General features: G+C 50.3%; 3 protein-coding genes across 3 annotated transcripts; 1 reads left to right on the forward strand and 2 right to left on the reverse strand.

The window, feature by feature from the left end:
- Window positions 1-839: 839 nt before the first annotated feature.
- On the forward strand, window positions 840-6,734 carry ABOM_006545 (DNA-binding ATPase; the record flags this gene model as incomplete). The annotated part of the gene is made up of 4 exons (XM_022533674.1): window positions 840-850; window positions 912-929; window positions 994-6,372; window positions 6,437-6,734. 4 exons carry the CDS (start codon window positions 840-842, stop codon window positions 6,732-6,734), a joined length of 5,706 nt encoding a protein of 1,901 aa, XP_022388315.1.
- Window positions 6,735-7,913: 1,179 nt separating this feature from the next.
- Window positions 7,914-10,028, reverse strand: ABOM_006546 (uncharacterized protein; the record flags this gene model as incomplete). Its single annotated transcript, XM_022533675.1, has 2 exons — window positions 7,914-9,866; window positions 9,981-10,028. 2 exons carry the CDS (start codon window positions 10,026-10,028, stop codon window positions 7,914-7,916), a joined length of 2,001 nt encoding a protein of 666 aa, XP_022388316.1.
- Window positions 10,029-10,951: 923 nt separating this feature from the next.
- On the reverse strand, window positions 10,952-12,240 carry ABOM_006547 (zinc-binding alcohol dehydrogenase family protein; the record flags this gene model as incomplete). The annotated part of the gene is made up of 5 exons (XM_022533676.1): window positions 10,952-11,154; window positions 11,219-11,787; window positions 11,848-11,929; window positions 11,986-12,048; window positions 12,111-12,240. The coding sequence occupies 5 exons, from the start codon at window positions 12,238-12,240 to the stop codon at window positions 10,952-10,954; spliced, it is 1,047 nt and encodes a 348-aa protein (XP_022388317.1).
- Window positions 12,241-12,380: the final 140 nt, after the last annotated feature.

Consider the following 12,380-nt stretch of genomic DNA (forward strand, 5'->3'; position numbering starts at 1 on the left):
ACGTGACCAGAGGAAAACCTTTACGGGAGTGGGGCGTCTAAGCCGGTTCGGGGCTAGTACAGGGCCCAAGCATGGGTAGGCGCGCCCAGCCAAAGATGCCCCCAATGATATAAACAGGCTGCGTGACCTCGAGGGGAAAACGAAAGCACGACGGGACGACTTGTTGATACCTACTTACTTACTTACCTGGGAGCTTGACTGGCCCATACTTTAATATCGGCTCTTTTACCACCGACGACGTGCCCGTCATCGCCCTCTCCACTTTTGGGATTAACATTTATTGTTATTATTCTTTCCCTCCCTTGTGGTTCTATTGTTTTTTTTATTTTCTTTTTTATTTTTTTTATTCTTATTTTTCTTCTGTCTTTATGCTCCAAAGTTTCTTGATGATCTTAATACCTTTGGGCCTCACAGATGATCGACTTAATAGTGTGAAACTCCCTTCATCTAGTTTCTGTTATTTTTGTTTTTCTTCAGGTTTACCTTAATTCTCCACTCTGTCGGATCGATCGTCCTACATCGACTTATTTTTTTGTTTTATTCCCTCTCTGTCTTCCCTTTTAGTTCCATCCGTCAAATGGCTGTGACGTGGGTGTAACGGTTCGGTATACTTTACATTCCTTACCTACCCTGACTAAGACCTTCTGCATACTGGAAGGATTCCCCATTATAATATCTGAGGCGTCACCGGAACTCTTTGGGCTTGGCAACTTCTTTTTTTTTTTATTCTTTTTTTATTCTTTCGTTTTTATTCACTCACGATCGATTGTTTTATTTAATACTCCTCAATCATCCTTCCATCCCCACCAACTCCCTCTGTGAAGAGGTGATTGCCCGCCATGACCTCCAGGTAAGTTTTAACTGCCCAGCCCTGTCATATTTAGTTTCCCACGCTAACCATCTTGGGACAGGTTGGATCGCTTGGTCACGTGAGTATCACCATCCTTGGACCAATTCTCATGCTGACAAGGTCGATGCTAACCACTCTCACAGCTTGCTTGAGACGGGCAGCACGCCTCTCATCCGGAACACTGCCGCTCAACAGCTGGCAGATGTCCAGAAGCAACATCCAGATGAGCTATTCAACTTACTAGGGCGTATCTTACCGTATCTCAAGTCGAAATCATGGGATACCAGAACAGCTGCCGGCAAGGCGATCGGGCTCATTGTAACAAATGCCGACATCTTTGACCCCAATGAAGAGGATGGCCTAGGGATCAAAAAGGCCGACGAGGATGACGATCTCGCGGTGGAAATTAAATCTGAAGACGCCCAACTATCTCCGTCGGATGAACTTCTTCAGTTAGAACGTCTGGATCTAACCTCGATTCTAAAGTACGGAAAAAGGCTACTAGGGAGTGCGGGCAAAGAATATGAATACTCTCTGGCCGCCATGGATCCCATATCTCGGTTGCAGCATCAGAAGAAAACATTGAACTCTCGACTGGGCCTTGCAGGAGAGTATATCGAGGAGGACCTGATCGACGACACTGATTTAGTTTTGAAGACCCCGGCTATCAAGGAGGATCCATCTTCTCACACGGCTGCTTCCCGAGAGAACAATCACCAACTCCCTGCTTCTGCGACAACACCAAGTGAGCCTGCGAACGGAGAGGAGTCCGGACTGAGTAAGCGGCAACTGAATCAGCTGAAACGAAAAAATAAACAGAGTGCGAAGATGGGTGCAAATAAAGTGCGCGTCGTCGACCTCTCTGCGCGGAAGACGTCCGACGTCACGACACCGTCAGTGACGACTCCGCACCCTATTAAAGCAGAGAACGGAGAAGAGCGGAACGGCGATTCGAAATCAGATTACTTCTCTCTTGAACGACCATCTGGCGATGATGACTCGAAGATCGTCTCCGAATTCAAAGGAGAGGCCGCCCCAGAAAAGCCTTTGATTCAGCCTGAGACCTCCGACGAAGGTCCCAGCATCGCATGGCCCTATGAGCCAATGTGTGATTTTCTCATGGTCGATCTGTTTGATCCAAATTGGGAAGTCAGACATGGAGCTGCGATGGCCCTGCGAGAGGTCATCCGCGTTCAAGGTGCCGGTGCCGGGCGCTTGCGAGGGAAGAGCAGACCTGAAAACGACACCTTGAATCGCAAATGGCTGGATGATCTTGCATGCCGCCTTCTTTGCGTTCTCATGCTTGACCGTTTCGGCGACTACATCTCTGACAACGTTGTCGCCCCCATTCGAGAGACTGTAGGTCAAACTTTAGGTGCTCTCCTGTCTCAGCTCCCATCCCGTTCCGTTATCGCTGTCTACAGATGCCTCTACCGGATCATCATGCAAAATGACTTAGGTCTAGAACGCCCCATTTGGGAAGTTTGCCATGGTGGTATGATCGGTCTCAGGTATTTAGTGGCAGTCCGCAAAGACTTGCTTATCAAGGATACAAAGCTCATGGACGGTGTCCTGGAGGCAGTCATGAAGGGCCTGGGTGACTATGACGACGATGTGCGTGCAGTGAGTGCAGCAACTCTTGTTCCTATCGCAGAGGAATTTGTGACTTCTCGGCAGAGCACGCTGGGAACTTTGATGAACATCGTTTGGGAATGCCTTTCCAACCTCCAAGATGACCTCAGCGCCAGTACTGGGTCAGTTATGGACCTTCTAGCCAAGCTCTGCACGTTCCGTGAAGTCCTCGATGCTATGAAGGCGAATGCAGCTGTGGATCCCGAGTCATCATTTGGCAACCTTGTTCCCCGCCTCTATCCTTTCCTGCGACATACAATCACCAGCGTGCGCTCGGCCGTCCTCCGGGCTCTTATCACGTTTTTGCAGCTAGAAGGAGATGGCACCAACGAATGGGTCAATGGCAAGGCGCTCCGTTTGATTTTCCAGAATTTGCTGGTGGAGCGAAACGAGGGTGTTCTGAAATTGTCTCTTCAAGTCTGGTCAGAACTGCTCAAAGCTCTCGACAAGCATGGGTCCTTCAAATCCGAAGCCGAACTGTTATCTCATATCCAGCCTCTCATTACCTTAAGTATGGCTCCTTTCGGCGTTCCTCGCTATCCCATCCCGATGAATGCCTCCCTCTTCATCAAGCCGTCTGGTGTACCGTTCCCAATGAGCGCAGCTGCACCAGCAAAGTCCTCGCCAAGTGCCTTTAACAACACCTCCGATGCGACCAAGAAGAGGGGTCGCAAGGCAGAGAAGAAAGAAGTGCCCCCGCCTTCGGCTCACAATGTTGATGGCCACATGCTGCAAGGTGATATTGACTTGGTAGGTGCGGACACCATGCTGCGGTCTAAGATCTATGCTGCAAAGGCTCTTGGTCAGTTGCTCTCTCATTGGGATAAGAATGGACTTCCAAGCCTCTGGCAGCCTATTCTGCACGGCCTTAACCACTCGGCATCCACTTCCCAGCTTGCAACCGCTATGATTATAGAGGAATATGCCAGAATTGCAGGATCTGGCAGCCCATATGCTTCTGTACTGTGCGAGCAGTTGCGCCCAATTATCGAAGGGGATCGTCCATCATGGTACGGTGACATAGCATGCTATCTTCATGTTGCACGTGCACAATGTCACTCATTGCTCAATGCCTTCCGGGACCACGCTCATGTTCCTGGTTCGAGATTGCCCGCTCTGGCTGTCGTTGTCCAAGGTGACGCTGAGGCTGGCCCGAGTGCCTTCTCGCTGGCGGACGCTGAAAAGGTCGTTGGACCCGATTTCGACCGCCTGAAGAAGGGCCTGGCACCAGCTCAGCGCATCACAGCTCTCCAGGTTCTGAACGATACAAGAGCAACTGCAGAGAGTGCAATTAACGAAGCCAGAAGCGTCCGTGAAGCAAGGGACCTGCGTATCCTCGCTGCCGCAGCGGGTGCTCTAGTTGCCATGCATGACATCCCGAAGAAACCAAGTCACATCATCAAGGGAATGATGGACAGTATCAAGAAAGAAGAGAATGCAGAACTCCAACAACGCTCTGCTACTGCAGTTGCTGCGCTGGTGGAGTACTATACTACTGCTACCAAGCGGGGTCCTGTCGATAAGGTCATTGGTAACCTGGTGAAATATTGCTGTGTCGATACGTCCGAGACTCCCGAATTCCACCACAATGCAGGTCTGGAGAAATCTATTTTATCTCTCCGCAAAGAAGAAGACCGCCGTGACCATCCGGATGCAGCGAAGTTTGAAAGGGAAGCAAAGGAAGCAAGAATTATGCGTCGCGGCGCCAAGGAAGCCTTGGAGCAACTGGCTGTGAAGTTCGGTTCGACACTTTTAGAAAAAGTTCCCAACGTTGCATCTCTGGTTGAACGGCCGCTCAGAGATGCCCTCACAAATGAGCTCCCAGCAGAAATTCACGACCCCGACAATGAGCTTGGCCAAGAAGTCGTAGATGGTTTGTCTACGCTACGTGCCTTATTACCCAAGTTCGATCCTGGTCTTCATCCTTGGGTTGTCAGTCTCATGCCCCTGATTGCCAAAGCACTGCAATGTAGCCTGTCTGTGATTCGGTATGCAGCTGCCAAGTGCTTCGCAACTGTCTGCAGTGTCGTTACGGTGGAAGGCATGACCATGTTAGTCGAGAAAGTACTGCCTACCATTAACAATGGTCTGGATGTGCACCACCGCCAGGGAGCCGTAGAATGCATTTACCACCTTATCCATGTGATGGAAGATGGGATTCTACCCTATGTCATCTTCCTTGTTGTCCCCGTCTTGGGTCGCATGAGCGATTCTGACAATGATGTCAGGCTGCTAGCTACAACGTCATTTGCAACCTTGGTCAAGCTTGTTCCCCTAGAAGCCGGCATCCCGGATCCTCCTGGTCTTTCCGAGGAATTGCTCAAAGGACGAGAGAGGGAAAGGAAGTTCATGTCCCAAATGCTGGATGTGCGGAAGGTGGAGGAGTTCGCCTTACCAGTGGCAATTAAGGCGGAGCTTAGACCTTACCAACAAGAGGGTGTCAACTGGCTTGCTTTCCTCAACCGCTATAATTTGCATGGCATTCTGTGTGACGATATGGGTCTCGGTAAGACTCTTCAGACAATTTGCATCGTCGCCAGTGATCATCATTTGCGAGCCGAAGAGTTTGCGCGGACACAAGCGCCCGAGGTCAGAAAGCTTCCGTCCTTGATTGTGTGCCCCCCGTCGCTGTCTGGACACTGGCAACAAGAAATCAAGCAATACGCCCCGTTCCTTAAGAGCGTTGCGTACGTTGGACCTCCGGTAGAACGCGCGCGATTGAAAGGTTCCCTCGGCGATGCTGATATTGTTATTACCTCCTACGACATCTGCCGAAATGACAGTGATGTTATTACCCCACTGAACTGGAACTACTGCGTCTTGGATGAGGGACATCTTATCAAGAACCCAAAGGCCAAGGTCACCCTGGCTGTCAAACGCGTTGCCAGCAACCACCGCTTAATTCTTTCCGGTACCCCCATTCAAAACAACGTGTTGGAGCTGTGGTCCCTCTTTGACTTCCTAATGCCTGGTTTTCTTGGTACTGAAAAGGTCTTCCTGGATCGTTTCGCGAAGCCAATTGCAGCGAGTCGTTTCAGCAAATCGTCCTCGAAGGAACAAGAAGCTGGTGCATTGGCCATTGAGGCCTTGCACAAACAGGTGCTCCCCTTCTTACTCCGTCGTCTAAAGGAGGAAGTTCTTAACGATCTACCACCGAAGATTATCCAGAACTACTATTGTGACCCTAGTGAACTTCAGAAGAAACTCTTCGAGGACTTCACGAAGAAGGAGCAGAAGCAGCTGGCGAATAAGATGGGTAGTTCAGAGAAGTCCGACAAAGAGCACATCTTCCAAGCATTGCAGTATATGCGACGCCTCTGCAACTCTCCTGCGCTTGTCGTCAAAGACGGGCACAAGCAGTACGACGAGGTCCAGCAATACCTTCATGCGAAGAATTCTTACATCCGCGATGTTTCACATGCCCCTAAGCTTAGCGCTTTGCGTGATCTCCTCCTCGACTGTGGCATCGGTGTTGACCCGCCAAGCGAAGGGGACCTGGGCACTGGCGCAAGCTACGTGAGTCCCCACCGGGCCCTAATCTTTTGTCAAATGAAGGAAATGCTCGACATCGTGCAAAGCGAAGTCTTCAAGAAGCTTCTACCCTCAGTTCAGTATCTCCGTCTAGACGGCAGTGTGGAAGCCACCAAGCGTCAGGACATCGTCAACCGATTCAATACAGATCCTAGTTACGATGCCTTGCTTCTGACGACTAGTGTTGGTGGACTTGGTCTGAACCTGACAGGTGCCGACACAGTCATCTTCGTTGAGCATGACTGGAACCCGCAGAAGGATATCCAGGCCATGGACCGTGCACATCGTATCGGCCAGAAGAAGGTCGTCAATGTCTACCGTTTGATCACCAGGGGTACTTTGGAGGAGAAGATTCTGAAGTAAGTTCATCCCGATTTAAAATGTTCCCATAAATAACGACACATACTAACTCGTCTACCCCAGCCTCCAACGCTTCAAGATCGACGTGGCATCGACGGTGGTCAACCAACAAAACGCAGGCCTAAACACAATGGACACAGACCAGCTCCTAGACCTATTCAATCTCGGAGAAACAGCCGAGAATGCCGAGAAACCCAGCGACAACGCCGCCGGCAACGAAGTCGACATGGTCGACATCGACGGCGAAGTCAAAGAAAAGGGCAAGAAGGGCTGGCTCGACGACCTCGGCGAGCTCTGGGACGACCGTCAATACCAAGAAGAATACAACTTGGACTCCTTCCTGCAGACAATGAAAGGATGATTGATAAATCATTTCTAAATCTCGGTTTCCCTAAACAAAGCTCCTTTTGTTACGTTACGGTGGACTGGAGTTTTCAGGCTCGTTCTTATCGAACTTTGCAGAAAAAATACCTCAACTGCAAAAGACATCAGCCGTGCTTCTTCCCTGTCTTATTCCCGTTTCATCTCTCTTCTTTTCGCCTTCTGATCCTATCTTCCTAGACGATTGACTGAACCCGGGCGGGCGTTCGTTAGTGTTGTACATCCATAGCTCAGATTCTCTCCTCTTTCCCCCCCTGTTTCCATACGAACTGTGTCCCGGGAGTTTGGTGGCGAATTTTTTTTTTTTTCGAATCTCTTATTTATCTTAATGATTCATTGAATCATTGATTGAACGAATGACTCGGTACTTACGAAGACGAAATCAAGGATAGACATGGAGGGGAATTATGTTTATTATTTTATTCCCTTCGTGGTGTTTATTTTATTTTACTTCATTATCCTTTTTCTTTTCTTTTCCTGCTGTACTTTTAATGCTGCACTTGTGTACATATTGATAAGCGGTTCATAAGATTCGATCCTATCATCTTGATACATTATTTGGTCTGTTAAGGACAGATATGTTTTGTCTACTTAAACGGTATGATGAGGTATCTATTGTAAGTACTGAGCAGATGTTGTATGAGGAATTAATTCATTGGAACGATCTCATACACCGACAATGTAGAGGGAAACAAGATAGGAAACAAAATCGTTGAAACTATTTGTAGGACGTTCATTATTTCAACTGTATCAACCGATCAACCAACAAGCACCATAAAGTATGGAGACCTACTGTCCACAAGAGATAGTAGGCAAAACAAAAAGATCACAAACGCCGTCCAGAACCTGCATTCCGGATGCCTCCGAACGCCTGCGTGTGACAAGAATCAGAGACCCATTGATAGGTAGATAGGTGAAAAGAGACTAGGCCCAAAAGGAGAGAAATATCAGATCCGATGAAACAAGTAAATACAATGACTGATCGGTGATTTGGTATAATCTACGTGAAAAAAAAGAAGAAAAAGAAACAGAGGATCTGGGGAATCTGAAAGAAGGTTCTCAAAGTCGAAATGGCATCTATGTGCGACTCAAACTCTCGTAAAAGGCAATAACTGGTCGTGGCAGTTCCAAGTGGTTCATTACGGTGGACAAGGAACGATTAAGAGCGGTTCTTTGGCTGAGCAAGCGCATTCAGCCGGCTCATGGTCAGCGCATTCCGGCTCCTCTGTCGTGCGCTGGCCGGGGTTCCCGTTCGACTAGCACTTGTGGTCGACCGGAGAGGAGTGTGTGAACGCGCCTTGGTGGGACTAGAGTTTGGCATCTTCGATGGGGAGAACTTGAATGGCGAGAGCTTTGATGGGGAGCTCAGCTTGACTCTCTTCGCACTGCGGTTTTCTGCGGCGGCGTCGGCTGGCGGCACATTCTCGGTGTCAACATCTCTCCCAGCTGCATCTCGATGCCTCTTCTTGTTGCCGATGCCATGAGGCACACCTGGAATATCGGGCAGGGAAGGATCATGAGTGGCCTCCGTTTCGCGGTGTCGCTTCTTGCTGCCAATTCCATGTGGAACGCCGGGGATATCCGGTAAAGAGAGATTGGTAGGGGCGTCTGATTGACGGACGTGACGGATGGTGGGCGACCTGATCTCACTACTGGACTTTTTTGCAGCATGATCCGGTGTCAAAGCTGGCAAAGTGGGATAAACAACATCCGATACGACCCGGGACGGAGAGAGGGTGGTTAATTTGGACGGAGAAGGGGATGGTAGAGCTTCACCATCCTGCAATCTAGTACTGGAGGAGAACTCAACACGTTTCTTGGGTGATGGGGTCACTGCAGGCTCCTCCGAAGCATCGCGGGTTGTGCCCAACAGGAAATTGGAACTGAATTCGGGGGCTGCCACATGTGTTCCTGCTGCGATCTTCGCGGGATCTTTCGAAAACAAAGGTTGATGGGGACGAAGGATCGACTTTAGGTTCAATTGGGGCAAGCCGCTCTTGAATCGAGGGTTGAAGTCCGTGCGGGGTGTGCGCGGGGTAGTCGACTGCTTCGAAGTAGGGGAATGCGCAAGAGATGGTCGAGGGAGCATGCTTGTCCGGGAGGGTTTGAGGCTGGTGGCCGAAGTACGCGCCATGGAGGCTCGAGTAGGAGTCATCAAAGAACTGCGGATAGCGGGCCTTGTGCGACTCACCGCTGGCTTTGAAGCGCTCTTCTCACCGACAGTCCGACGGCGAGTGGAGGTGTCATCGCCCTTGTCATGTTTGACACGCTTGGCAACTGGAGCAGGCGCAGGCGCAGGCAATTTATTCGTCGATTTCGTGGGTGAATTTTGGTTGGACTCACCCAGTCGTGCCCCGGGGTTGAGCCGCTTGAGGGTCTTTTGGACAGGCTGGAAGCGACCGGGAGTGGCGCGGAAGGCAGACGCGTGTCCAGCAATTGAATCCATCTTCTTGAATTCGGCCATATGAGCAGCGCTGAATCGGCTGGCCTGGCCCTTTGGTTCGGCGATCCTGCGAATCCCTGACTGGTCGTTGCCACCCTGGTCGGGCTGACTATCCTTCTCCTGAACCATCTGAGCTTTGATTCTAGCAACATCCTCGCGCACGCTCTCCATGAGCTTCTTGGCTTCGTCGCTTAGCTGGGAGTCCGCGGAAGAAAACTTGAACTCGAAGGCGGGTGTGCCGTAGTATGTCGAAGCGGGTGACGCCTTTGTCTTGCTTGGGGTAGTCTCGACTAGAGAATCTTTCATCACATTCCCTTCGGCATCCTTCTTAATCGGGTTGAAACCGAGGATCAGGCCCGAATCCGCCTGCTTGGTGGTGCTTTGATGGACCTTGCTGGGATGCATTTCTTGGTGAGATGGACGAGTGACTGCACTGGTGGGTGTTTTCGCCGGGGTTTGCTTTGGAGCAGGAGTAGCCTTGTGTGGGGTGCGGACATCGGTTGTGGACTTTGGAGTAGTAGTGGTGGTGGTGGTGGTGGTGTGGTTGGAGGGAACGTCGGCGGGAGTTTCGTCGCGTTCCATGACGGAGGGGAGTTTGTTGTTATTGTGGTTGGTTTCAGTGGTGATGGCGGTGGTGTTGTTGACAGGTGACGCGGGCGGCTGCGGTTCCTTCAGTCAGGAGCCAAAGTCAGTTGTCTGGTACTTGACACGACAGATGCAAGGGCAACATGGGCAAAGTGAATGAACTGGAATCAACAGGTGATGGTTGTGTGGGCGACTTACATTCGAAGCCTGGCGATTACGCAGGCGGGCGGACCGTCGAACCGCCATGATGATGGGAAGCGAGCGGTGAGAATTGAATTCAGCAAATTGAAGAAAGAAGTTGGCCGTGGAATGATGGAATTGTGGCAAAGATGACGAAGGGATGAAAAAGAAACAGAACGAAGGGCGAGCGTCGCCCGATTAGGCGAGAATGTAAACAAATATTGCCGGGCGGTGAGCTGACGTCAGTGGAGTGATGCCATGAAACGTGACTGGAGACCATCTGATGTCAGATGCCCTGCAGCAGCTATTACTGTGTATGCCCAGTATGGCTCTAGCTCGTAAAAGTTGCTGGTATCCTGCCTGTGCGAAGAGGACATGCCCCTTAGCTGCCCAGTCAGCACGCTATATCGATCATGTATCGTCAGCGGTTCGACCATACTACGCAATAATCCCCACGCTAACCTCGAACTACTACTAGGAAGACTCCATCCAACATACCAGCATTAGTATGACAGGCCCCTGTAGCCTGCGGAGCATATTACTTGCAGATAAAGTCGGTAATCGATATTCTCAGAGCTGCAGGGGGCTATTTTGAGACATTCCTGGTTGAGCAGGACGATCAATCATCGTTTCCCCTTTCCTTCTTTCCCCGTTCCTTACGCCCCCACACTGTAGTTCGACATTCCCAAGTTATCGTTGATCCTCCTATACTATAGTAGTAGATACATGTTGCTCCGGTAACATCAGGACTTGAGTACGTAAGATAGTTTGAATAAACCTCTCAAGAGACCCGAGCGAGAGTTTATCGTCTGGTCGTGGAGCAAAGAGAAGACCAATACAAACTCTTCATTAGTTATCTAATTCTTCATTATCATCCTTATGATTCAACCCTAAAAACAAACAGTAGTAAAAACAGTAACAATATCAGGCACGATGCACATAGAACATCCCTACATCTCACTTTCCCCGAGGCAAACTTCCGACCTCATTTACAAGGTCACAACGATCTTCTTCGCCGAGATGCCCTGCTGAGACAAAGAGACACCCTCAGGGATCTTCTCCAAGCCCTCCCCAACCACCAAGGGCTCAGGGACTGGCTTCAACGTCCCATTCCTCAGTCCCTCAGGGACAAACTTACCCCAGATACCCTCCGAGATCCTCTTAAAATCAGAGATATTCGCGACATCAACAACTACTCACATATATCAGTACAACTGACTCCCATCATGGTGATATCGGACATATATGAAACTCACCACCAACGACCTCTACTGCATCAGGTATATCCTTAACCGGCATAGGCAAGTTCGTGACCACACGTCCACCACCAAGTCCCTTAACCACATCCGCACAGCTCCTTACCGTCTCCTCCTCCGCAATAGCATCCAGGGCACCCGCAAATTCCCCGGGAGTATCCTGAATAGCCTTGACTAGGTCTTTGATGATGCTATCCTTGTGGTAATCCAGCACCTTAGCGGCACCGAGACTCTGCGCGAAGGAATGGTTCTTTGCAGACGCGGTGGCGATGACCGTTGCCCCCGATGCTACTGCCAGTTGGATTGCTGCGCTGCCGGTGCTCGATGAGCCACCCCAGACGAGGATAACCTTGTTGATTGGTTTTGGTTCAAGGGTATGGGGTAAGGGGAGTTCAAGCCGACCAGCTGGGTAGAGGCCCATTGCTGCCGTGGATAGGGCTAGAGGGAGGACGCTCCCGCTTTCGAAGGACATGGTGTCCGGAAGTGGGGCCACGAGGGTTGCTTTACAGATCGTGTAGTTTTGGAATCCGGAGTCCCTGATTTCATTGGTAAGGAACCAGTTGGCTCCTCTACGGAGAGGTCAGTTGAGCCTTGTGGTGATTTGTGAAGTGAGGTGGGTTTGTCCCTACCCCATTACTCGGTCTCCCTTTTTGAAGGTGGTTACCTCTTGGCCCACTTCGTAGATTTCTCCGGCTATGTCGCGCCGAGGATCTGTTTGCTCATCTTATTAGTTACTTTTTTTTTTCTTCAGGGGAGAAGCGGTATACGCACGAAAGGATATTGTTTGGGAAAAGGAAGATGCGGTCCATAGGCCTGGATCTTCCAGTCCACTGGGAATATTCAGTTAGCAGCCCATCTGAAAGCACGAAGGAAGCGCCATGTGTAAACTCACTGGGGTTGACCGCGACAGCTTTGTTCTTAATTAGAACTTCATCAGGACCGGGGCTATGCAATGGGGCCTCTTTGACAACAAAGTTTCCGCCCGCTTCTAGAAGCCAGGCCGCAGAGTTGGATGCCGACATGGTTGGGAAGGGGTTAGTTATACTGGGAGATTTTGAAAGGATCTCAGCATGAGTAGATCGTGTCGATTGTGATTGTGTATCGAGAGAGTGTATCCTCTTGTTGAGGGCTGGCCTCTATTTATACCCATTCTTTGCATCTC

This window comes from Aspergillus bombycis, assembly GCF_001792695.1.
Source record: "Aspergillus bombycis strain NRRL26010 chromosome Unknown contig00053, whole genome shotgun sequence".
In the NCBI taxonomy this organism is placed as follows: Eukaryota; Fungi; Ascomycota; class Eurotiomycetes; order Eurotiales; family Aspergillaceae; genus Aspergillus; species Aspergillus bombycis.